Raw genomic sequence first — 27596 nt, 5'->3', positions numbered from 1 at the left:
TCCCTCCTAATTTCTGAACATGTAGCCATAATAGTATATAAAATCAAAGAATGATACACTAGGGAATATCAGCAATGGATTAGAGGGACATTCTCCCTGGCAGCTAACAGTGGAAGAATGGTGGATCAATTTAAAGCTCTAAAATCATAGCAGACCAGAGTACTCAAGTGCTCGCCAGGATCACAGAGACCCAGGTTCTTACTGAATACAGGGCCTCTCTGGCACACCAGAGTCTAGAAAAAGTATTTTGGAAATCACATTAATACAAAACATGCTTCTCAATAAAGAGATGTGTAATATATTGGAAAGAACTTGGTCTTTGGAGTCAGATCTGTTGTAACTACATCCTGTAATTTATTACCTGTGTGCGCTTATACCTCTTACAATTTCTCTGAGCCTGCGTCCTCTTTATAAAATGCTGATAGTGACATCTTTCTAAAATGGGTGTGGGAATTAGATGAGGTGAACGAAAGCTGGTGATCTACCAGTTATTAAAAATTTTAATATATCAAATAAAATGAAGTAGATTAAGTTTATATTATCTAAAAAGCCCTACTTGCACTAATAAAATTAACTGGAAAACTTAGGGAAAAAAAAGCTTTACTACAAAGGGTTTTATTTATACTCATTAAGTTTTCTTAAGTAAAATTGAATGTAATAGCTATTGTCTCATGTAAATTGATTTTAGGTACAAAGTCAGCCCAAGGAAATAAGTATTTCTTTTACATAGAGCCCTGTAATGGCTTTCACCAAAGCAGAATCTATATCTCAGGAGACAAATATTTGATACAGACTATTGAAATATAAAATAAAAACTGTATTTTAAAGACTTGTTAATGTTCTTCCTAGATAAGATACAATCACAGATAAAGCCCTCTGTACAATACCTTTTATAATAACAAAAAATTAAAAAAAAGATTCACAGATGTTGGTTAAACCATATACAGTAATATATGTATACAAATGCAGTAATACTTCAAGAGAAATAAAGCAACCAGAAAGAACATAGAACTAACCAGAGTTTGGGGTTGGGAAGGTGGCTCAGTGGTAGAGCGCTTGTCTTGCATGCATGAGACCCTGGGTTCGATTCCTCAGCACCACATAAGCAAAAAGAAAAAAGCCGGAAGTGGCGCTGTGTCTCAAGTGGTAGAGCACTAGCCTTGAGCTGAAGAGCTGAGGGACAGCGCCCAGGTCCAGAGTTCAAGCCCCACGACTGGACCCAAAACAAAACAACAACAACAACAACAAAAAACCAGAACTAACCAGAGTTCATTTTTTCTAATATCTTTTTTGAGGAGAAGAGACAGAAAAGTAAACTTGTATTGCTTTCTAGGATCAGCATAAAATTCTACCTTAGCCACTTTCTCTGGTTACTATATAGTTAAACAGTATTCAAAATAAAAAGCCTGAGATTTGTAAAGATTTAGAAACATCAAAGATTCAAGCAGATCCTAATAAGATAGGAAAAACACATTTAAGATTGCTTTTCAGCAACAATATAAAGCTGAAACCAAAAGACCATAACTCATAGCTCAAGGCTAGCACTCTACTACTTGAGCCACAGCACTACCCCCAGCCTTTTCTGCTTATGTGGTGCTGAGGAATCAAACCCAGGGCCTCACGAATGCAAGGCAAGCACTCTACCACTAAGCCATCTTCCCAGCCCAGGTCTCAGCCTCTTAAGTAGTAGGATTACAGGTGTGAGCCACCAGCACCTGGCTCTATATTGGAAATTCTAATTACCCATAATTCCTCATTCCTAATCACTGAGGCTAATCAATGTCACACGTGTTCATCTGTACTTCCTCTATGCCTTGTGTTCCTTCTCCTGGGCAGCTGCAGAGTAACAGGCTAACTTTATGTTGCAGTAAATTTTCTCTAGTGAATTTGCTGCCAACATTCAGAGATCTGTGGTTTCACATTGAAATCTGGATTCCTGACCTATGGGAAGTTCTTGCAACATTCCAGTCATCATTTCTGTGAAGTTAAGCATTTGTTGAGGGTGAGCAGCAGCTGGTTCCTCTAGATATGACAGGTGCTTAGTGCTCCATAGCCATCACCAATTCCAACATCTTGCCCAGCTAGCTTTACTCACTCATACCATCTGCAGGCCTCTGAGGTGTTTAAGCTTTGGTTCTCTTGAGTGCATTTTATTCACCTCTCTTTCTTTAAATCATAAATAAGGCACATGAGTGTTCTTGATATCTATTTATATTTTATTGTTAGTATAAAAGTGATGTACAGAGGGATCAGAGTTACATAAGTACATTTCCTTTTGCACAATGTCACATCTCCTCTCTCTCCCAGCTTACATAATATATATATACATAGATATAGCATATATCATATATATACGTATATATCAAGTAATTTTAGGGCTCAATACAAAAATATTTACTTGTTACTTAATCTAGAAATATATAGCATAAAAGTTTGAAATAAAAGCTAGGTGTCGGTGGCTCATGCCTATAACCCTAGCTACTCAGGAGGCTGAGATCTGAGGCTCATGGTTCAAAGCCCAGCTGGGGGGTAGGGGATGGGAAGGGATGGGAAGGGGAAACAAAGGAGGCAACAATGCTTGATAAGAATTGTTCTCATTACCTTGCCCATGTAATTGTAACCCCTCTGTATGGTATTTTCACAATAAAAAAAGGTGGGGGGAAGTCCAGCTGGGGCAGGAAAGTCCATGAGACTCTTATCTCCAATTAACCACCAGAAAATCAGAAGTGGTGCTGTGGTTCAAGTGGTAGAGAGCTCACCTTGAGCTGAAGAGCTCAGGAGACAGTGCCCAGACCCAGAGTTTAAGCCCCACTACCAAAAAGCAAAACATAACAAAACAAAAGAAAAAAAAAACATTGAAGTAAGATTGGAAATTTTAGGCCAGGTGAAGAATTTTATTACATTTCACTCTTTCATAAAATTAAATACAACTGAAGTATCTTTTTCTTAATTTTCATTACAGATAAATTAAGACTAGTGGTTTCCTAATCCAGAGAAGTCTAATACATTATTTAGCTATTTAGTTAGTTAGTTATCTCCTTAAGAATGCTAAAAGTAGAGAGACTGTGTTTTTTGAGGCCACATACTTGTTAGTCTCCAGTCATACTCTGTCTTGTATACTAGGAAATCACTGAAGGGATTATTCATCTAGTATGCTATGTACTTACTTGGAACATCACAGAAAAAGCTGTCTTTATGGAAATTCCAGTCCACCTCTCTTTTTTCTCTTTCGTAATGATCATCTGACCATCTATCCTCCCGATGGCTAAAATAGAATAACAATTTGATCTTCAATAAAGTTCTAGCTATTTCAAGGCCGTAAGTATACCAGCTGAAGTACATTGTCAAAGCCACAACCTATTTAGCATCTGATCTTTACTGTAAACAACCAACATTAACTTTCTCTGAAAGAAAAAAAAAGGAAATTATTCTTCATTCTACAACAATATCTTTTTAACAACAAAGACAAGTTAAATTTAGTGGCAAAAAATTCTGAGCTTAGCATTTTACTTTAGATGTTTTCACTCAGGCAACAGAACAGGATTCAATAGGAAATATTCTTTTTCTAAAAGCAATGGTTACCTTTTGGCTTGCTCATCTGCATATTTAAAAGGATAATTTGCTAATGTTGCTTTGTATCCTGTATTTTTCACCATGTTATTCCATGTGACCAGTCGCTGGCCTATTGCAGTCCCTCTTGGTTCAAAACCCTAAGGCAAAATAGTAAAGTTTCCATTAGTGTATTTCATTTCATACTAATAGTTATAATAACAGCTTTAGAAAGCAATGCCAAAGTGATGTATAGTCTTGAACAGAAATCACAGATGTTCGTCACGGCTACTCCAGAAGTGAACTGCATTAAAACAAGATGACTCAACATGATAATGATCACCTATTTACTGTGACAAAACACTTGGATTCTTTGGTTACATATCTCAGGAAAGAGAAAAAAATTTGGCAGAAGCTTATCTTTCTAATTCATATCCAAGCAATAGCAAATGTTTAGCATTAGCTTATAAAAACTACGATCTAATTAAATTATGTTATACATTGTTATACTGTTATACAAAGAATATATAACTACCCTGGGCCATATTTTTCTCATTATTCCAGAAGAATGTTTACTTAAAAACAGACCTTGCTCTTTGTAACACTAAAATTCCTTTAACTTCTTTTTTGGGGGTTAAAAAAAACACCTTAAAGCCTTTATGAAAATATTTTCTTAGTACCCAGATTCTCCAATACATTGCTTTTTTTAATCTTAAACATGGAGATGAAGAAGCACAATTTCCAGACTTTCATGGTGAATTCCTTAACCTTATGAGAACCTGAGAATATAGACAATATAGAAAGAGTTGTAGACTTTCAAAAGACTACAGGAAGTTTAAAAAGGCATATACAACAAATACATTAAAATGCTTAATTCATGGAGATGATTTGGGGTTAAAGAAAACAGAAAAGAAAATGCTACTGGCTCCTTTCTCCTTACCAACAGTGGATCAGAGAAGTCAGGAAGCTCTGGTACTAACACTCCAACCAATGCGCAGACCACGATAAACACGGTACACATGCCCAAGACGACCACTGGCCAGTCAGCTAGCAGCGCTGCATAACTACAAAGCACAAAGAGAGCACAAAAGAAGGCCTTTGAAAAGCAAAGTTGAGGTTTTCGTTATTCATGAGAACAACTTAGTAGATCTATATATTTTAGACTAGTACAAGGTCTTTTTTTGGTCGGTCATGGGACTCGAACTCTGGGCCTGAGTGCTGTCCCTCAGCTCTTCAGCTCAAGGCTAGCACTCTACTACTTGAGCTATAGCACCACTTCTGTTTTTTTTTTTTCTGGTGGTTTACATGAAGGTAAGAGTTTCATGGACTTTCCTGCCCAGGCTGGCTTTAAACTGTGACCCTCAGATCTCAGCCTCCTGAGTAGCTAGGATTACAGGAGTGAGCCACTGGCACCTGGCCCAAGTACAAGTTCTTATCAATAAATAGGAATTTAAATGTTTCTATCACCAAATAGGATTATAAATATTTATATATAACTATGGTAGGTTTCAAAAGCATTGTATTTTCATCATATATCACATGCTATTGAGATTCAGAATAACATTTGTATTTGGCAAGTTATATGCATATTTTTTACATGCATATTTATGCATGTGTCAAGAAAAAACAGAAATGCCACCCTTCATAAGTGAAGAGAATCCATCCTTTCTGCAGTCTCTTCCAGAATTTTTGTTGGTTATCATTTCTGTTCTCCATACTTTTACTCTCTGTTCTTTAAAAAGATATTAGTCTATAAACAAATTCATATAGTGTAAAACTGAAAAAGCAAATACTTCCCCTAAGCCTCTATCTTTCCTTCCAACTAAAACTATAATGAACATATTCACCAGATCATGAATTCCATAGCTCAAAGATGCCTGTTTGTTTATGAAGTGTCAGTTCCTATTCTAGTACCTTGTGGGAGGTGCTTGATAATAGCAATCAATAAATGAACACATCCCTGGATCCTCAGCACCTTCACCCTTCCACTCTCTAGCCACTGTGGTCTAGCTCCAGTCTCTTCCTATAGCTCAGAAGCTTCTCCTATCCTGGCTCTTTTTTCCAGACCTTTCCCAGACTCTCACACTCTTCCTTCTGCGAAGTCCTGGGCTAAGCCTTATTATTTGACACCTCCAGGCTTTAATAGGAACTGTATGTGCTCCACAGAAGCTGATTAAAATGAACTTTGTCTAAACTTCAAAGTGTATCCAAAAACTCTCTAGTTTCTCAAGTAAGTCTTCCTTCCCTCTCACCCTCCCTTTTCCCTCTCTCTCTCCCGCCCTCTTTGCACCGCCCCCCCCCCCCCCCCAGCATTTGAACCATAGCACCACTTCCAGCTTTTCTGGTCATTTATTGGAGATAAAAGTCTCACAAACATTCCTCCTGGGTTGCCTTTGAACCACAATTTCAGATCTCACCCTCCTGAGTAGCCAGTATCACAGGTGTAAGCTACCGGTGCCTGGCTATTTCTTGAATCTTTATTAGGAGAAAATCCTAAAACACTTAACTCATGGACCTGTATTCTCAAATTCTCAGGAATGTTATCCCATTTGGTTACTGTTATGGTTAGTTTTGGTTCATTTGAACAAGATTTCTTACTCATGTATTTTGCAATTTATTTTTTTCTAAATCATGCTACATTTACAAACAAGGCTGATGAATATGTGTGTGTATGTATATGCTACTGTATGTCTCTAAGAATAGACTGAATTTTTTAATTAAATAAAATTGCAAAATTAACAAATTTATCAATATATTAATTACAAATCTTAGATTTTGTATTTGTTTCATTTTTTAATTGTCAAAGTGATGTACAAAGGGGTTATAGTTACATAATTAAGGTTATAAACTTGTTACTCCTTCCCTCAATTTTCTCCTATTTTCTCTACCCCTCCCCCCTGGCAACCTCAAGTTGTTTTATATTCTGTTTTCTTAGTGTCACAGCTCTGGCTTTGTGGGTATATTTATTTCAAACTCTAATTGCAATAAGGGATTTAAAATGTAATTATGCTTCAAGGGACTTGGCACAGGTACCTATTACTACTGTTCTTTTAAAGCAATTTTATAAAAATAATAATAACAACTTGTACTCAGTGGCATATTTGTGGTTGCTGTGTCATTACCATCTCATTAATTATTATGTTCACCTTACTGATAAAACAGAGGCACAAAGAGGTTAAAGGAGAAGTTCAAAATCATAGAACTAAGATCCTAGTTAGTGTGGTTTTAGACTCTGTCTCTTAACTACTATGCTTTCATCTTGCTCTTCAAACACAAGAGAAGGTAAAGACTAATGTGAAAGTAAAATTGTTCCAATGTCTATATCCTCATGTTCACAATTAAAGCTTCCTAGTGCCACTAACAGTTACTTCTTTATGCACAATCACAAAACTATAGAATGCCCAGTTTAACATTATTTACTTGACTTCCAATTCTGGAGCTAAAAACTCATTATGGAAAAATTATACTAGGTAAGATAACTATTTAAGAACTGTGAACAAAACCATCTCAATCACATTTATGCTAGCCACAGCTTTTACACTGTAGGAACAAACCCAATACACACAAAACAACAGCAACAAAAACAAACAACCCTCTTCTTGGGCTGGGAATGTGGCTTAGTGGCAGAGTGCTTGCCTAGCATACATGAAGCCCTGGGTTCCATTTCTCAGTACCACATAAATAGAAATAGCCTGAAGTGGTGCTATGGCTCAAGTGGTAGAGTGAAAGCCTTGAGCAAAAGAAGCTCAGGGACAGTGCACAGGCTCTGAGTTCAAGCTCTAGGACTGACAAAAAACAAACAAACAACAACAACAAAAACCCAAAACCCAATCAAATCCCCTTCTCCCTTTATTTCCTCCTCCACTATGTTCACACTATGATGAAAATGACTGGTTTTGAAGCAATGAAATCCTTTATGGTAGCATATTTGAGGCTTTCTGTTTATTATTTTATACTTTAAAAAGAGTATTTTTACATTTTAGACTAATAGAGTATCAGAACTGTGAAATGAAAATGGCTTCAGGTCTATATGATTATTCATTATACTTGTTTTAAGTGAATCTGTTTTCTTTCAAATGAATAGAACTTACAACCATGTTATCAATAGAGGGCAAGGGGTTCCACATTACTTATTTTTCATACTATGGTGTAATTTACCCATATAATAGCTTTTTGTTTGTGTTCTTGCAGAATGGGCACACACATGCATAGCAACCTGAAAAACCTCTTTCAGTAATTGCTTTGCTTCCCTTTGAAAACATTTGGTTTTGATTTTACAGTGCTGCTATATACCACATACGTGCACTGACTACATATGGAAATTTTATGGCATTAGTGACTTCAGCACATTTCTTCTAAACACATTTAACCTTACTATATTACAAGTCAACTTCCTCACACAACAGATGTTTCACACGCTGGCCTTTCCTAGACGATTGTTCACAGTTGAGAACGGTATCACCATCCTGAGTACATAGAGCACTATGGGGGAGGGGATATGCCCAACCATTCATTGGATGAAAGTTCCTCCTAAATACTACACAATTGCTGTGACTATTTCTGTTCTACCTGACATCTATATTAAGATGGGCTATCACTGTGGGCACTACATGAAAACCAGTTTCATGTACAAAATGAAATCCAGACAAAGGCTGAAATATCAAGATATAAACTAATAAAATGGAAGAAGTAAAGGAAATTTAAAATGGCCTATAAATCTTACTACTATATTATTTTTTTCTAAAAATAATAACTTTACTTCTGGTGAGTCTGGGCCTAAGGTATATCTTAAAAAATGCCTGCATATTATGTTCTTTGAAAAGTGAACCATATGTGCATTAGGACAATGTTCTAAAATAGCCTTCCTTTTACTATAATACATCCATCCTTCTGTACCTCAGCCCACCCACCTGCTCTAATTTGGGCACTATTTAGATAATAACACGATGTAACTGTGTAATAGCTCTCTGGAATACCTGGGGATTTGTAAAGAGTCATTTTTTCAGTGAATGGTGGCTGTGCTCCTGAGGGCTTGCAGCTCTACCCAGGGCACTATTATATACAAGTTCCCCTCATCTTTTCAGTTGGCTAGTTCTCAGATAGAACACATTGCTGAAGGATTCATCCTCCTTTTACAGGAAGAAGAAATAGAGGTAGAGAGGTAGCAGATGACTTAAATGTGTCTGTGGTTACACTATTAAAGTAGGTAGTGGGCATGTTGTTCCAGCTGTCACTGCTGTACTGGGTTAGTTTACAATGGAAAGACCCTCAAACACACTCATTCTTTCCAGCCACCTTACTATTCTGGGAGAAGATCAGAAACAACTGTTAAATAAACCAAATGTCTTATAGAGCCAACTTATATTAGCTAACAGTAAAGAGTCTGTTCTAAATTGGCCACTTATATATTACAATAACATCCTCAACAGTAAATTTTCCACTTTTTGTTGTCAATTTAAAAACTCTTCACTGGGCAGTGGTGGCTCATGCCTGTAATCCTAGCTACTCAGGAGGCTGAGATCTGAGGATCATAGTTCAAAGCCAGCCTGGGCAGGAAAGTAGTTTGTGACACTAAGTCTTATCTCCAATTAACCACCAGAAGACAGGAAGTGGCACAGTGGCTGAAGTGGAAGAGTGCTAGCCTTGAGCTGAAGAGCTCAGGGACAGCGCCCAAACCCAGAGTTCAAGGCCCACAACAGACCCCCAAAAAACCCAAAAAACCCCAAATCCAAAACTTTCTTCTTTCCCTCCTTCCCTTGGAACAGACAGCCATTGCTTCTTTGAGTGTTAAGTGCCTTTAACTGGAGGCCCACTTTTCCTGGTCAATAGCCCAAAACTTCAACTTCTCTTAACTTGCCCTTTGCTCTCCTGTCTCTTCTGACTGCCTAAACCAATGGATAGTCATTGGTTTCCAATTCTCCTGAGCAATGTTAAAAACTATCCCTTCCTTCCTAAATCTCTTTTCCCTTGGTTTATTCCTTTCCCTCACCCTTAATAATGCTTCCTGATTCCTCCTGTCTCTTAAGGCTGGGCCTTTCAAAATGTTTCTACTCACATTGTTTTCAGTGGTATCAACCATTAATAAAATGTGAAGAATGGCCACAGTTGGAAAATTTTCACACACATAAAATATGGTATAACTCATTCTGGTTAAGTAATCAATCCATCTGACAGCTAGCATTAAATAGTAAATTTGCAAAGTATTCTGTGAATACAAAGATGGAAGATGTGCTGGGAAGGGATGTGAAGGGTAAACAAAGGAGGAGGCTGCAATGCTTGGTAAGAAATGTATGCATTATCCTGCCCACGTAATTGTAACTCCTCTGTACAGTATGTTCACAAATAAAATAAAATTAAATTAAAAAAAAAAGATGGAAGATGTGGATCTTGCCTTCAAGGAACCTACAATCTAATCAGATAGGTCTACAAGGACCTACAAAATCAGGAAAAAAGAGATGTTATTTTTAGAGTATAATTAGAATGCTTTAGAAATTAAATAAACAAATAGATATTTCTGGCTTGAGTAGGTGGAACAATTAGGAAAGGCTTTTTAAAGAAGCTATATTTATATTTAGATATATAAGAAATTAATATTAAAAATATCAATCTGAGAACAAATGTAAATATTTTTCAAATTCTTTATTGTGATTAAATGATTACATAATTTCCTAAATTTCACAGTATTGTGGGATAGTGATGCTTAATTAAAGTCACAAACACGTTCTGACTTTCATGGGGCCAATTGTCTATTGTGGTCTATAACATTTATGAGTTCTATGAGCTTTGACAATACAGTTATTTCTTCCACATTGGGTGATAAGTACATTTCTTTTGTTTTGCATTGTGTCAACTGTTCCTTCTTTCATACTCATTCCCTCCCTACCATCGTTGCTTAGTTTGTTTTGATCAATGTCCAGTGCAGCTGATGGGTCCCGCTGTTGTATGTTTTTCCCTGATTCCCTCCAGTTCTGTGTTGTCGTCCTGGTTTCCCTCCCATGTGCACATATATACCATATATGTGATCGCAGCATGGGGTTATTTAGTAGTGATTCGACCAGATGAGTGGAAGTCCTTTGTTTCTTAAGCCTTGTTAACTTAGTCGTATCACCTTACGTTTTGGATTTAACATCCACTTATCAGGGAGACCATGTGCTGTTTGTCTCTTTGTTCTTGGCTTACCTCGCTCAACATGATTTCTTCTAGCTCCATCCATTTCCCTGCAAATGCCATTATTTTGTCCTTTCTAATGGTTGCATAATATTCTACTGTATGTAGATAGCACAATTTTTGGATCCATTCATCTGAAGTTGGGCATCTGGGTTGTTTCCATATCCTGGCTATTGTGAACAGTGCTGCAATAAACATGGAGGTGCATGTGTCCTTGTATACTGGTTCCTGTTGTTCAGGATAGATGCCTAGAAATGGCTTGGCTGGGTCATAAGGGAGGTCAATATTTAGCTTTCTGAGGACCCTCCAGACTGCTTTCCAAAGTGATTGTATAAATGTACATTGCTGCCAGCAGTGTAATAGGGTTCCTCTTTCTCCACATCCCATCCAGCATTTGTCATTGGCTGACTTTAGGATGTGGGCCATTCTGACTGGGATAAGGTGGTATCTCAGGGTTGTCTTTATTTGCATTTACTTTACAACCAGGGATAGTGAACATTTCCTCATGTATTTCTTTGCCATTTTTATCTCTTCTTCTTCTTTTTGCCCATTTAGTAATTGGTTTGTTAGGTTTGGGAGGGATTAGTTTCTTGAGTTCCCTGCATATACTGGATATTAATCCCTTGTCTGATATATTGCTGGTAAATATTTTTCCACAGTTAGTTAGTTGTCTTTCTAGCTTGGTTGCTATAACTTTAGCTGTGCACAAACTTTTTTATTTTAAGGTAGTCCCATTTGTCGAGTCTCTCTCCGATTTGTTGTGACCGTGGGACTCTGTTCAAGAAGTTCCTGCCTGTGCCTGTAAGTTCAAGTGTCTCTCCTACTCTGTCCTGCAGTAGTTTCAGACATTTAGGTTTGATGTTAAGGTCTTTAATCCATTTTGAGTTGATGTTGGTGCATGGTGATAGGCTGGGGTCCACTTTTAGTTTTCTGCATGTGGCCTCCTAGTTTTCCCAGCATCAGTAGTTGAAGAGGCTGTGTTTCTTCCACTGTATATCTTTGGCTCCTTTGTCAAATATCAGCTGACTGTAGGCATGTGGTTTTAGTTCTGGATCTTCTATTCTATTCCATTGGTCTTCTGGGTCTGTTTTTGTGCCAGTACCATGCTGTCTGTGTTATTATGGCTCTATAGTAGAGTTTGAAGTCCGGCATTGAGATCCCTCCCATGTTGTCTTTTTTGCCTAGAATTGTTTTGACTATTCTAGGTCTTTTGTTGTTCCATATGAATTTTTGGACTGTCTTCTGTATTTCAGAAATGTATATCATTGGGATTTTAATAGGACTTGAATTTGTATATTAATTTTGGCAGTATGGCCATTTTCACTATATCAAGTCTGCCTATCCAAGAGCATGGAAGGTCTTTCCATTTCTTGGTGTCCTCTGTAATTTCTTTCTTCAAGTTTTTATAGTTTTCATTAGATAGTTCTTTTCCATCTTTGGTTAATTCCTAAATATTTTATTAATATTAAAAATATCAATCTGAAAACAAATGTAAAATTTTTTAAAGAAAAAAATAACTTGTTTGCATTTCCTGGAGTTCATTTCAATAAATATTACTTTCTATGATCAGAGGCACGTACCTTGTGTTCCTCCCCTGAGAGTCTCTTCCTTTGGGCTCACTGTGTGTGAGGTCTAAACTCAAGCAAGCAAATCTTGTATAAACTCAAGCAAGCCTTTCTTGAGAAATGAATTATTTTTCTCAATGACATGCTTAGTCATCTATCTCTTCTATTTATATTTTTCAATTTTTTTAAAAAATAGAAGTAGTTAAAGTGTGGTATTTAGGTATAGTACAAGGAATATTATTAGGGCTTAAAACAGAAGAAATTCTAACACATGCTATGACCTAGAAGACATTAAGCTAAAGACATTATGCTAAGTAACATAAGTTTGTCACACACTCACACACATACAAACACACAAAACAACCAAACACAGAAACAAAAAGCCCTCAAAATCTGGGTAACTAAACTCTTATAGAAAGAAAAAGCAGAATGGTGGCAAGAGGAAACAGGATAGAAATTCAGTTTCATAAGGCAAGAAAAGTTCATCTTTACATAAACATGGATGATGGGATGCTTGCACAACAATGTAAACACATGTAATGCCACCAGACTGGAGTCTCTTAGAAACGGTGAAAGTAAGGGTGCTCTCAGTTGGTAAAGTGCCTCCCTGGGCATGCTAAAAACTTTGGTTCAACTTCCAACAATGTGTACACAACACACACACACACACACACACACACACACACACACACACACACACACACACACACAGAGGTTAAAATGCAATTATGTTTTAACTACAACTTAAAAATATCATTTTGCATAAAAGCAAGGTTTACTGATGAAAATTTATGTAGTAATTTTGCTCTAATGAGATAACTCTCTTAAGGAAGGTTTTGAAGTCATGAGCATGTGAATTCTTTAGCAACTTAATTTCAAAGTTCATTTGGAATTTCTTATATATAATGCCACTATAACTGAGAGGACATTTGATAATTTTTTGTGTTCAGAAATATATCCATTTTAAATTTTCTCTAACTAATATATGAACCTTAAAATTGTCCATATGAAATAATACAGTCATTTTAATATGGCCACAGTACTTTTAGAAAAAACAAATAGTTCATTTGAAATGAACTATCATGAATTTAAGTCATGGTGGTTAACAGAACAGTATCCCTCAACAAATACAATTATGAAAAGCCTATTTATCACAAGCACTACAAAATAAGTAAACAAATATAAATGATTAAACACAAAGAGAATTTAAAGCCTAAAAAAATCCATCATAACATTTAGAATACTTTGGGAGATATGGGATTCTTCAAGCAGTTAATTCACAGATAATTTATTTTCCTTTCATAAAAAATATAAATGAAGGGTCTGGGAAGGTAGCTCAGTGGTAGAGTGCTTGCTTTGTATGCATGTGGCCCTGTGTTCAATTCCTCAGCACTACATTAACAGAAAAAGCCAGAAATGGCACTGTGGCTCAAGTAGTAGAGCACTATAGCCTTGAGCTGAAGAGGTGAGGGACAGCGCGCGCACGCGCGCGCACACACACACACACACACACGAAGAAGGTGGGAAGAGCATGAAAATGTGGGGAATCAGGAAACAGGAGGGGGGGAAATGTTACTGAGTTTATCATTTAATAAGATAACCAAATTAGTTTACCTTTTTGGTAACTTGAAAGGTCTGGATGGCCTGGAAAAAAATAAACAAAGGCAAATTAATCAGAAACAAAGCCTCATATCATACATACAAGCACATGATAGAGACTTAGATAGGCTATGAACAGTTTACTTGTCAGTTCTCCTATGAAGAATCCCAGAAGGGTTAAAATACACAACCATTTGGAAGCCGTTGAGCATGTGTGGACTGAACACTGCTAGCTGGCCACAGTGCACTCTAGTAGACAAATGCTCCAGGGGCTACAAGGGAGGCAGTACCTTCCTGGACCAAACCTGAATCCCCAGCTCCTAATGGACTCAAAGCTTCCCCAGCTTCCAGTTAAAAGATCCGTTCTCCTTTCCACCAACAAACTTCTCATCTCCAATCTAAACTTCCAATCCAAGCCATTTCCTTATTCATTAAGGGAATCCCAACACTTAAGAACAAACACAAATACTCAATTCCATTTTCAAGATACCAGCTGTCCTTGTATCTTACCTCTCAGTTTTTAATATCAATATCACAATCTGTTCCAAAGAATATGAGCTTGCATTTCAAATCATGTCTTTCCCAGGCTGTGCTATTACTCCCTCTCATTCTTCGTACCCTGCTACCCAAATATATAGCACAAATTTGAAGAAATTCCAATCTGAGCATAGTGGATATAATCCCAAACTGTAATCTCAGCACACAGGAGACTGAAGCAGGAAGATTATGAGTTTGAGGCCAGCCTGGGCTACATGGTGAGACTTGTCTAAAAAATAACTTAGTTGGAACTTCCAAAGTCTTTATGCCTACCACATCATTCCCCCTATTTACTGGCCTGGTGAGTTTTCAAATGAACAAAATCTACTACTTATGTTTTACTATTCCCAGTATTGTGATTCCCACAGTGTGATCTGAAGAGCACTGAGAGTTTCTGAAACCATTTCATGGGATTTGTAAAGGCTCTTGTCCAGTATATATCTGTGTAAGCCCAAATCTCCTCCACATACTTCATAAATTTCAAACAATACATTGTCTGCCATATGAGAATCTGCTGCCACACATCACAGCTTGACAGAAATACAAAATGACACCAATCTCACTGAACTGTTTGATATAATTATTTTTTATGAAAAATGTTGTTAACATGTAATAAGCCTATTATTTTTAATGAGTTAAATAATTTTAAAAATTTCAGCTTCATAGCAATATGGTACATGTCAGGAACAACCCATATAAACAGAAATTCTTTGGAGTAATTGAGTGACCTGAAATCTTCTACTTCAAGCCATTACTCCTTCCACAGGTCAAACCTTACTTTGGAATTCTTGAAGTTCTCTTTCTTACTTTTCTTGCCTATTTATATTTTTTAGGATACACACATTCATGCCTAAAAAATTATTTATCTGGGGCTGGGAAGGTGGCTCACTGGTAAAGCACTTGCCTTGCATGCTTGAGGCCCTGGGTTCGATTCCTCAGCACCACATAAGCAAAAAGAAAAAGCCAGAAGTGGCACTGTGGCTCAAGTGGTAGAGTGCTAGCCTTGAGCTGAAGAGCTGAGGGGCAGCGCCCAGGCCCAGGGTTCAGGCCCATGACCGGACCCAAAAAAATAAAAAAATAAAAAAATAAAAATAAAATTAAAAAAACATTATTTATCTAACTCCAGCTGTAATTATGAATGAGACTAAAAGTGTTCCTACCTTTTGCATTTTAGAATACTTTGTATTAGTCTGTTTAAATGGAAGATGCAGATGTTGCATATTTCATGCTTTATTGCATGTTAGCATGATGATTCTAAGCCCATTAAAAGTATCAGAATCAAGACTTGCCACAATTTCAGAGATTGCAAGCTCTAGAAAGAATTTTAGAGAAAACACACTCCAGTTCTTTTCCAGTTCCATTTTTAGAGACCAGTCGGTTTCCCTTTGGTCACTCAGGGCCTCAGCTGGTATGTAGGTGAGTGGAAGTGTGCAGACAGGGGAGAGCACTTGGTTCGTTGCATGAAGCAAACAGACAACCATGGGGCTGGGTGAAGGACTTGGAAGCATGCTCTATACCAAGTGCCCTGGAGAAACTATGAAGCACATTTAGCCTTTTGAATAAATCTACCAAAGAACTTCCAAAGGCAAATATAATTATACAATGATTTCTTAATATAACAGTACTATTGAGCTATAATTCACATACCATACATTTCCTCCATTTCAAGTGTATCATTAAATGATTTAAAAAAATATTTTCATGGAATTAGACAACCATTACCCCAACTACACAGAGACTTTGAAAGTATATGCTGTCTGGACACTGAGGTTAATGCTATTACTGAGCTATTAGAAAAAGCTTACTTTCACAGAGGGAGAGTAAGGCACATAACAAGATTATGTATAGAAATCATTTCTACCTATAATCTTAATTTTTCACTCCCAGTTTTCCAGCTAGACAGATTTTCAAAGGTACTTCTTGGATTTCCATGGGCAGTTAACACATTTTGCTATTCTTAGAACTCAAATATTAACTCTGATACACGATGCTGGATTATATTATACTAGGTATTTAAAATGAGTGTTTGCTGTTTGATGCATAAACATTCTCTGAGAAGTTCATGGATCTGTTGTGACTGGTTTAATCCCTAGAGATGCAAACAGCTATGGATTCATCACATTCTTTCTGTTTGAGCAAAGATTCACTTAATGTTACATTTGTGACAATATGTAGAGATTGTCAACATCATTTGAAAAAGAAAAATTGAGGCTACCACAAAGATACCTCTTGGGAAAACATCAGATCCCTTTGAAGTTCCTACACTAATGGACACGAGAAACAGATGTTGGAAACACCCAAACCACACTGCAGGTAGAGCATGAAACCTGGTTGATTTACAGCTGCCTTTTTAAAATCTGTTTGTGTTTCTCTTCTTAGAAAACACATGTGAATGGGGGGTAAAGCAAGGAAATCATCCCAAACTTTCCTAGATCAAAAGTAGTCTCTATTTGTAAAATCTGTCAGATTTGCTTCTTTTAATATCTTTTTAATATAAAGACCTACTAGATGATCTTCACTTTAACTGTGTTAATTAACAACTTTAGTGAAAGAAAATAAACCTAACCCTCTATTAGACAGAAAAACCATCTTCTATCCCCAGGGTCAAAAAAAGCTGTCTTCATCCCAAATGGTCAAAATGGTGTCAGCTCCCACCCAGCCAAACAAACAAACCCAAACAAGCAATAATTATTGTAAGTGCAATCTTTGCCTGTTCCTTTTTTCCTTAGGGATTTAGTTATTTCATCATTTCATGTGGAGAAAAAGCCTATGAATAGTGACCTTTGCATGTTCCCAACTTACTCCCACAGACTGTGGCTGAGATAAGCTGGGGTTGTACACAATCCCCTGACAGCAGACTACAACAGTCACTTTTTCCCACTCAAGAAAGAATTTCTGTAGGCAAGCAGTGCTAGTCACATTATTTTAGAGCTAAGCTCAAATCTGCTTTAGAAAAAAAGCACTTACAAACTCAAGTACTCATAGTAATAAATTGTCCCTGGCACTTCACGCTTGAGACCAGTTACAGCAGTTGAGAACCTTGGCCCCTGTACTCTGATGACCAGTGAACTGTGGTATGTGCACATATGTCACTCAGGGAACAACTAATGAGACTGTAAAGTTCTCAGAAAGAGTGGGAGGCACAGTGTGCTGAGATAATGGGAGGACATACAGAGGACAAGGGAAATTGTTGGAAAGGTAATAGAAAAAAAGAAATTTAAGAAGAGAAAAGTTAACAGGAAATTGACAAAAAGGGTGGAAAAGTTATAAATGGTCTTTCTTCATGACTTTCACTTTTTTCTCTTCTAATCATTTTTGGGAAGACTGAGGGAAACTGTAGGAAGAAGGGAATAAGAATACTGAAACATAAAGACTTCCCTTCAGTCTGAAGGATTCTATTCTTGACTCACCTGCAGAATTAATACTAAGGGACAGCGTTAGGGTTGTAAGTTCTAACTAGCTCTTCATTTTTTAAATTAATTGATTGATTAAATTTAGTTTTTAATTGTTATTATAGTTGCCTTGTTTTTTTGTTCTTGTTTTGTCTTTTATAGCTTTATTTTTCTCTCCCAGAGCTGAGGACTGAATTCAGAGCCTTGCATTTGTCTGGCAAGTACTCTTCCACTGAGCAAAATCTCTTAATTGTTTTTATAAAGTTGATGTACAGAGGGGTTACAGTTACTTAAGTCAGTTAATGAGTACATTGTTTTCTGGACAATATTACCTCTTCCCTCCTTCTCTCCCAATTTTTCCCTCCCGTCCCCACCCACAAGTTATATAGTTCATTTTCAACATAGTGCTTAGTGAGTACCACTGCTGTATTTGTTTACGCCCAGCTAACTCTTTCTCACATTCAGGAAAATGAAGCCTATGAGAAATGGCTTTTTATGTTTCTAAACAACTAAGATGCAAAGAAAGAAATACACTCTGAACTTACAGCAGTCATAAATGAAAGCACATTTGAGTCTCTGTAGTCATACACTGGATTGTGCCACACTGTCTTTTGTAAGGGGACACTCTGCAAGTAATAACTACAGTACTTTACTGGGATGTTAGGAAGAAAATATCTCAAAATAACAAATCCACAGTTTCATGAACATACTTTACAAGATTTCCAACAAAAACAAAGCCATTCTTCATCATTAAGTATTTCCATGAATCATCACCGGCACACTTGGGCTTTATCGTGACTGTGAAACAGATATCCTGAGATAAGCTAAGCTTGGACTCAAAGCCATTTTTCATGCACCAGAGCTAAATGTTTATGGTCTGTGTCAAGTGATGTAAAGTACGACATTAACCACAACTCCTTGCGTAATGCATTTCCTGAATGCTTAAGAGATGTCGACTTCAAAGTGCTGCTTATCATGATGTCTAGAAAAAAGTGAACTGAGGCCCAACTCCTATGCCAAATAAGCTAGAAGGGAGGAAAAGGCTGGCAATGGGAGGTTCAAATTTAAAGAGCACCTGATAAACACCAAATATTTTGTAAAAATTAGAGAAAAGAAGTTTAGCATATACTTAATAAATACTGTGAATATGAAGAAATCACTGTTAAAAGAACAGCAAACTTGAAATCAACTGACGAGGGGCTGGGAAGATGGCTCAGTGGTAGAGTGCTGGCCTTGCATGCCTGAGGCCCTGGGTTCGATTCCTCAGCACCACATAAGCAGAAAAAGCTGGAAGTGGTGCTTGGCTCTAGTGGTAGAGCGCTAGCCTTGAGCTGAAGAGCTGAGGGACAGCACCCAGGCCCAGAGTTCAGCCCCCATGACTGGCAAAAAAACAAAAAACAAAAAAAACAAACAAAAAAAATCAACTGACGAGAGGTAGATTTTGAATCTGGGCCTTAAAATTTGTCAGTTGCATGATCTTTGTTTTTGGTGGTACAGGGGATTTAAACTCAAGATTTCACAATTGCTAGGCTGGAGTTTTACCACTTGAGCCTCACTTCAAGCCTTGCTTTTTGCTGGCTAACTTGAGTGCTGTCCTGTAAACTTTTCTGCCTGGGCTAGCTTTAAACTATAATCCTCCAGATCTCGGCCTCCTGGTTATCTGGGATTATAGGCATGAGCCACCAGTGTCTGGCTTCTTGAATGATCTCAAGTTCTACTACTTTCTCTGGATATAGTATTCGAGCATCAGTTAAGGAAATAAGTACAGAAGACTCATGTAGAATAGAAGTGTAACATCATCTCTTTACTCATAAGCACTAGAAACCTGCAGGCTTGACTTTATAAAAGTCAATGATACTTGCTCATAGCTGAATATAAAATAGGAAACTAGTAAGACCTTTACCAGTTTAGTCAGAGATTAAAAATATAAACACATCCAGGAGATGGAATCACGTGGCTTTTTTCCCTTGTATTTTTTTAAAATCTCATTTGTTTGTTAGTATTTGTCTTCGAGAGGGTAAAGGGGACACAGAAATGAGGGACAAAAGGTGAACAAATTGCAGCAGTGGTACTCTCTATATAGAAAATGAATTATACAACTGTGGACAGGGAAAAACTGGGAGAGAGCAAGGGTGACATTGACTTATATAACTGTAAGCCCTCTGTATATCACCTTTATAATAATAATAATAACATCTGCTAATTTTCAATTTTTAATGTCTACATTTTGCTCAGTGTAAGAACTATCATTTAAGATCAAACTTATAAGAACCATAATCTTTCTTCTTTTTCTTTCTCCTTCCTCCCTTCCTGCCCCTCCCCCCCTTTTGGTATTGCTCCTAAAGCTTGAACTCAGGACCTGGACTCTGTCACTGAAATTTTTTGCTCAAGGCTAGCACTCTATCACTTGAACCACAGCTCCACTTATGGTGTTACAGTGGTTGATTAGAAATCAGAATCTCACAGTCTTTCCTGCCCAAACTGGCTTCAAACAATGATCCTCAGATCTCAGCGTCCTGATTAGCTAGGATTACAGATGTGGCACTGGACACTACTCATCTTCCTTGACTTTATTTCTCACAGTTTGAATTACTTTGCCCTTACAAAATTACTTAGTATTGTATAAGGTTGAATCTGGAAGGTTAAAAGTCATATCTGTTAAACAACAACAACAACTTGGGGAGAGGGGGGAGGAGTGAAAGAAGAATGAAAATCCATTGTAGCCAGATGGTTTCCAGGAGGGTAAAACATACCTTGCAGCTGCTGTAATGTCTTCATTTCACTGGGGAAGGCTGTCCTCCAACAGCCAAAGAAATGCTTTACTTACAATTTTAAGGATACTCTAGTGAAACTGATTTTTCTACCTTAACTAGGCTTTCTCATCTTTAACCTAAAAAATAAATTTTTGAGGGATGTAGGTATAGCTCAATGGGAAAAAAATTATCTTAGCACAGCGAGGCCTTGGGTTCCACCCCCTGAACCATAAGAAAAAAATGTAACTGTCAAAAGCTACACTAAATCAAGATGTGTTATATAGATAAACTGCTTCGTTAAAGGGCAACAAACAATTCAATATATATCCTTAAAAAGCTAAGAAATGTAAGGCAAGGGGTGGGATGGAAGGGGTGGATGAGAATGTTAAAAGGGGTAACACTGATGAGATGTATTATATTCAGAAACTGCTTTACTGAATGGCAACTCCCTTGCATAACTACTTAAAGATAATAAAAACATTTTTTAACCTGTGAAAGAGTAACTGTAACCCCTCAGTACAGTATCTTTACAATAAAATATATATTTTTAAAACCTGTGAAAGATGTAATTCATTGTTTAAAAGCTAAATAAAGGCTGGAGCAAAGCAAAATTTTGCAAAGTATAATTCTTACAGTCAGTTTTAATAAAATAATCCTGATAGAAAAGGTTTTTCTCTACAAAGTTCAAGATTAACATGAGAAAACAAAAATCAACTCAGCTTAAAAGAATTAGACTAAGGACACACAAGAATTTTCTGTCAAAAATGAGGGAAGGTCTCCATGCTGAGGCCACATGTTCTCAAGCTGTGTGCTGTCCTTGTTACACTCTGCCACCAGGAAAAATAAAACTTCACTTTCTTTTTTGGTGGTGCTGGGCATTGAACACAGGACCTCACATATGCTCAGCACACACCTCCACCTTTGAACAATGCCCTCCACCTGGCTCAAACTTTAAATTCACTTGTATTTACACGTAGTTATAAAACCTATTATAAATATGTCTCCATCTGTCTATCATCTGTCTATCTATCTATCTATCTATCTATCTATCTATCTATCTATCTATCTATCTATCTATCTATCTATGCCTAAGTAGCCATGTAAAAACAATATTTAGAAACTTATACTATGGATAATGTGCTTAAAAGACCACAAATGAGAAGTCAGAAGACCTGTTTCCAAACTCAGTTTTAACCTCTAGCTTTCATTTCCTCATGTGTAAAGTAAAAGAGTTAGGTTAAATTATTTTTAAGATCCTTTCCTGTTGTGAAATTCTTGGCATTTTCCTGTGAAGTCTGTTTACTTGTTTTTGAGGCAAGGTCTTTACCATGGAACTCATGCTGGTTTGGAACTCACTATGTAAGCCCGGGGTGGCCTTAAACTCATGTTCTTCCTGCCTCAGCCAACTGAGTGCTGGTATAACAAGCATGTGTTACCATTTCCAGCTCTCCTGGAACTTTAGATAATTCAGACTGCCAAATATTTGAACCACGTGGTATTCTGACATTGTTGAGATAACAGCTGATGAACCTGTTTCCTCCAATCAAACTTTTTAATACTTCGTGTGAATAGTCAGTATCAAGGACTCTCCCATAATGTAGGTAAACGATAGTGTTTCTTAACTGCTTTCAAACACAATGCTCTTCATCTGAAGAGCTTTTCAAATAGCTAGATGAACTGGTTAGTGAAAGAAGTCTCATTGCTCAGCAGAAGGGTAAGGCAGAGCTGCTCCTCTGTTGCTAACTTTAGATGAACTTGGAGATGGATGTCAATCACACATCTGTGCTGCTATGTGTCAGAAGTGGAAATGCTGAGAGAAATAATGCTTGGCTATCAGTTACCTATGGTCAGGAATCATCTGGTTTGTCAACCTAGTAGGCTTTCCCCAAAAAAGAAAAAAATGAAAGAGTGCTTAAGTTTAAAGGGCTATTTTAAAGGTCCAAAGCACGTTTCCTGAGTCTGTCATTCTACTATTTCAGAAAAGTAGGTGCAGACATTCTTTTTAACTTAAAAATTTTACCTTAGGCTGAGGGCCAGTGGCTCATGCCTATAATCTTAGCTATCAAGGAGGCTGAGATTGGGAGGATCATGGCTGGAGGCCAATTTAAACAGCAAAATTTTTGAGACCCCCTTCTCAAGCCCATAGCTTTGTGTGGTGATATGTAACAGTTATCTTAGCTACATGGGAGGCAGATATTAGGAGGACTATGATTCCAAGCCATTTGGGGCAGAAAAGTCCAGCCTCTATCTCAATGGAAAGAAGCAAGGCATGGTCAAATGCACTAGATAAGAAGCTTAAAAAAGGTAGACTGTGGTCTTGGCATGTACCTGCACAGGAAGTGAGACCCTATGTTAAAAATAACTAGCACCAAAGGGGGGGGGAGGGCTAAAAGTGTAGCTCCACAGATTAGCACATGCCTCGCAAGCAAAAGGCCCTGAGATCAAACTCTAGTATTATCAAAAAACATCAATTTTGATAGGCTTTTCATTTAATAGTTCATTTGTCATAAACCATATACTGAGTTGGATCGTAGCTCTGTGGTAGACTGTTTACCTCTGGCATGTAATCTGGGTTCAATCCCCAGCATCATGACAAAATACGTAAACTTTAATTTTCAAAAGAAGAACAAATTGTTGGTGAGGTATTTTTTTGGTTTTAATGTTGGTTTTATTTTTCTTAAAGACTGAAAAATGAAGGAAAATCACTCATCCTCACTGCACCAATAAAACCACTGTAAATCTTCTCAATCTGTTTCCTTTCAGCACTTGCCTTTGTACCTAAATGGACAGACATTAAATATGCATACTAAAATGTAACCACTCTGAATTATGAACTTTTTAGAGGAACTTCAAATCTTTTGACAACATGATTTTAGTTCCATATAATGTTCCTTTTTATATCATAATTTCTTCATAAATCACAATTATAATCACATTATATTATTGTATGCTTTATAACTGGCATGCATCTTTCCAATTTAGAGTATACTAAAGACATAGGACACTACAACTGTAGTAGATACTCTTCCTACTTAGTGATACATTTTCAACATGATTTCTTGTACCTACATTTAAATTTTACTTTGATTTTAAAAATTTTATTGTAAAGGTAACATACAGAGGGATTAAAGTTACATAAGTAAGGTAATAAGTACATTTCTTTTGATAAAGTGTTACTACCTCCCTCATTTTCTCCTACTTCCCCTGATTCCCTTCCTTCCCAAGGTTTTTTTGTTTGTTTTTTTTTGTTGTTGTTGTTGTTGGTAATGGATCTTGAACTCTGGGCCTGAGTGCTGTCCCTCAGCTCTTCAGCTCAAGATAAGTGCACTACCACTTGAGCCACAGCACCACTTCCAGTTTCCTGGTGGTTAATTGGAGATAAGGGTCTCACAGACTTTCCTGCCCAGCCTGGCTTTGAACTGGGATCCTCAGATGTCAGCCTCAATTACAGGCGTGAGCCATGGGCTCCTGGCTCCCAAGTTGTAAAGTGCATTTCCATATAGTATCTAGTAAGTATCATTGTTGAATTGTCTCATTGTTTCTGTGATTTCCTCTCCCTTTCCCAAATCAGATAAACTTATATACAAGACAAAGGGTACCGATATTTAAAAAGTGACAACAGGGAATAAACTAAAGGGGGGAAAAAAGAGAAAGAACTGCAAACCATACAATTAAAAAACAATCTCTTGGTCCCATTCCTTGGAGTTCATTTCAATAAGCATCATTTTATATGGTCATATCCACATTCCTTTCTAATACCTTTCTAATATCCTTGATCTAGAATCTAGGATTTTTATTTTGTGATATTTCAGTTCTCACCTTCTGTAAAGCCTTGTGTTAAGGGGAAACGCAGAATCTAAAAGTCCATTTCCACAAAATATATAGCATCCAGTATTGTGCGACCAGCAAGCGACTCATGGCACACTCAAGGAGCTGGAGTTTCCAGGGTCTGACTCAACTGTCCAGATCTGTCCTGGCATAGGCTATGGTTTTGTATTATCTGGTATCAGCTGTTCACCTGAGGATGAATATAGATTCTGAGACTGTTGTTTTCAGGATTATAATTGTGTTCATGGAAGCTCTCAGTTACTGTTTTGTCTGCTATGTTTTGGAAAACTTGATTTAAACAGCAATGGGAATCTAGAATCTATTTTCTGTCTTCTGACCTCCTAAAAAGGAATTGCTCATAATTTCCTTACTTGTCAGACAACAAAAATTTTAGCCTGGCCTCGTTTTAAAGTGAGAAGCTAGGTAGAAGTCCAAAGCCCATTAAGTTATCAAGGATTTTTCTTCATTAAGGCTTTATGCATAATATGAGTTGTTTCATTTGTCTGAGTGCATCCACTGATCTGTCTACCAATTATTTTCAGAAAATAGCATGGCCTTAAAGCTGGCAATTTCCTGGACTGAATACACTTAAGAAATCCTAGATCCCTTTAAAGAAGTAATGAGTTCATAGTGTTACATCTGTAACTTGAAAACAATTTCAGTTAGTAAAGACCAGAAGAGATGATTAAATGTGCTCCAACCAAATTCTCCATGGCATGTACATGCTAAACTACAGTCTAGAACAAATATCCGAGAGGAACTAGTGAAAGGCTTTCAAGTCAATTGCAGAACTCCCTTACGCTTCCTTGTGCACACTTTATTTCTTAGATAGCAAATTCACATATACCTCCAAGCCAACTGAGCATGTTAAGCCTTCCCAGACTTATGTCATAGGTCAATGTATTGGAGAAAGAGGGGGAGAGGATAGGGCCTTATGAATTTAGAGACTCCAAGGGCTTTTGTCATAAATGTTCAAATCACCCTTTCTATTCCTTTTCCTGACCTTAAATCTGGCTCTTCCAGATGGAAAACTTAAATCTTTCTGCAATCTTGGTTTACTTCTACCATACATCTTTGACAGAGGGATGGGAAGATGTATTACTCCTTTCCCCAAGGAGGGCTGCCCAAGGACAGCCCTTTATTTTCTCAGCAGTATTAAATCTTTCCTTTTGTCATGTCTTCTCCACCCTCCCCCCCCAATTCCAATTCACTAAGCATTTGCTGAGCAGTAAAAAGTAAAAGATATAATTTCTGCTCGCCAGTACTGAACTAGGAAGGTGGGAGGCTCACAGAGCCGCCAGCAGGAAAGCAAAGAGGGCAAGATTTGTGCACAGATGTGATCTTGTCACAAATTACTACTCCATATTTTTATTATTAAGATTCTGAAATCACAATTCCACTTAGTTTTGCTATCTTCAAATCAAGAAATAAACATAAATGTCAAGGTAGAAACTCAAGAGTGGAACTGGGTTAATTATGAAGAAGAGATGATGTCATCAAAGAAAGAACATCATCTCCCTCCCTCCACCTGCCTCCAGCCTCTCTCCCACTCCATACTAGACACATAAAAATTAATTATCTTTGCCTTTCAAATGTACATAGATTGGCCAAGAAGATGGGAAGAAATTTTAGGATGGGGTCTTAGAGAGTGGGGCCTTCAGTAAAAGGCATAGAAGTGAAACATACAGTCCAGTGGATATTCACATATTTATACATTTATGTAATCACCATTTGGTGGCTACATTTGGTTCAAGATATATATCAATATCCCGGAGTCCTTTGTACCTCTTCCCAACTAATATTCATATCATTCCTCCAGATATAATCAGCCTAAGGCTTTTATTGCCAGAGGTTAGCTTTGGCTAACACATTAAAAGTTTAAGTAGAACTTTAGATAATTAAAATTCAGATTAGTTTAAAATAGGGAAATACTTAAAGTGAAGTGTTGGCAATATTTTCAAGGGAAGACCCAGTTGATACTTTCTTTTGTAGTTGTAGCAAGATCTATCCAAATGACTCATAGGACATAGATCTAGGGGGCTGGGTATGGTGGTGCACACCCATAATCCCATAATCCCAGCTATGTAGGAGGCACAGGTAGGAGGAAGATCACTGGGAGAGCCCCAGGCAAAAATGTGAGACCCTATTTGAAAAATATGTAAAGCCAAAAAAAGGGGAGGGGGCTGTGAGTGTGGTTTAAGTAGCAGAATACTTTCCTACCTACTGAGAATAAGGCCCTAATTCAAACTTCATCACTGATTTGAAAAAAATAACACAGAAAGAGAAGGACAAAGAGCAAAAAAAATGCAGCAACGTTACTCACTGGACACTATGTTGAAAATGAACTATACAACTTGTGGGTGGGGATGAAGGAAAAACTGGGACAGAGCAAGGGAAGGGGATGACATTGTCAAGAAATGTATTCAGACTTATGTAACTGCAACCCCCTTCGTACATCACCTTTATAGTAACATTTTTAAAGGGCATGGATCTTGATCCAAGATCTTGATATTGTCTACATTTAAAGTGAAATTTTATTTAGTTGCTAGTGCACTCAGAACCCACTGTGTGTCCCACTCTAGCTAACGTGCTTAAGTGTAACATGGACATGACACAAACATGCTGCAAAGTTAGGGAGTTTCCTCAGAGTCTAGAGGAGGCAACGGTATCAGGATGCTGCCTACATAATCCAAAAATTACCACAGCAGCCTAAGACATGTCACTTGTTTCCTCATGATTACTTTTGTGATAAGTGTCACTTTGGTTCTATGATCACTAGAATGAACCTGCCTACTACATAGGAAGCATTTGATAATTATTTCTTGAACTACTGCTGAAACTAAGTTATAGCAAAAAAAGCAACAATAAAACCCAATTCTTGCCGGGTGCCGGTGGCTTATGCCTGTAATCCTAGCTACTCAGGAGGCTGAGATCTGAGGATCACGGTTCAAAGCCAGCCCAGGCAGGAGAGACTGTGAGACTCCTATCTCCAATAAACCACTGGAAAACCGGAAGTGGCGCTGTAGCTCAAGTGGTAGAGCGCTTGCCTTGAGCTGAAGAGCTGAGGGACAAGTGCCCAGGCCCAGAGTTCAAGCTCCACAACCACCAAAAAAAAAAAAACAAAAAAAAACAAAAAAAAAAACCCCAATTCTTTAATATTCACAGAGATGTTATTAAGAAGGAAGTTTCCAGTCAGAGAGACCAGG

The 27596-nt window shown here is 37.4% G+C and overlaps 1 protein-coding gene across 10 annotated transcripts in view; it reads right to left on the bottom strand.

The window, feature by feature from the left end:
- The window catches only part of LOC138827442 (protein dispatched homolog 1-like), a 165286-nt gene that overhangs the window by 17204 nt on the left and 120486 nt on the right, over positions 1–27596 (bottom strand). For all 10 annotated transcript variants that reach the window (XM_070022937.1, XM_070022933.1, XM_070022934.1 and 7 more), the window contains 4 exons: positions 13896–13925; positions 4490–4613; positions 3583–3710; positions 3168–3265 (listed from right to left, as the gene is read on the bottom strand). In XM_070022937.1, the coding sequence (XP_069879038.1) occupies positions 3168–3265; positions 3583–3710; positions 4490–4613; positions 13896–13925 (380 nt within the window). The remainder of the gene's footprint in view (positions 1–3167; positions 3266–3582; positions 3711–4489; positions 4614–13895; positions 13926–27596) is intronic.

Source organism: Dipodomys merriami, unplaced genomic scaffold, assembly GCF_024711535.1.
Source record: "Dipodomys merriami isolate MVZ:Mamm:240054 unplaced genomic scaffold, mDipMer1.0.p SCAF_156, whole genome shotgun sequence".
NCBI lineage: Eukaryota > Metazoa > Chordata > Mammalia > Rodentia > Heteromyidae > Dipodomys > Dipodomys merriami.
The sequence above is the reverse complement of the archived record's forward strand: the minus strand, read 5'-3'. Positions and strand labels throughout refer to the sequence as shown.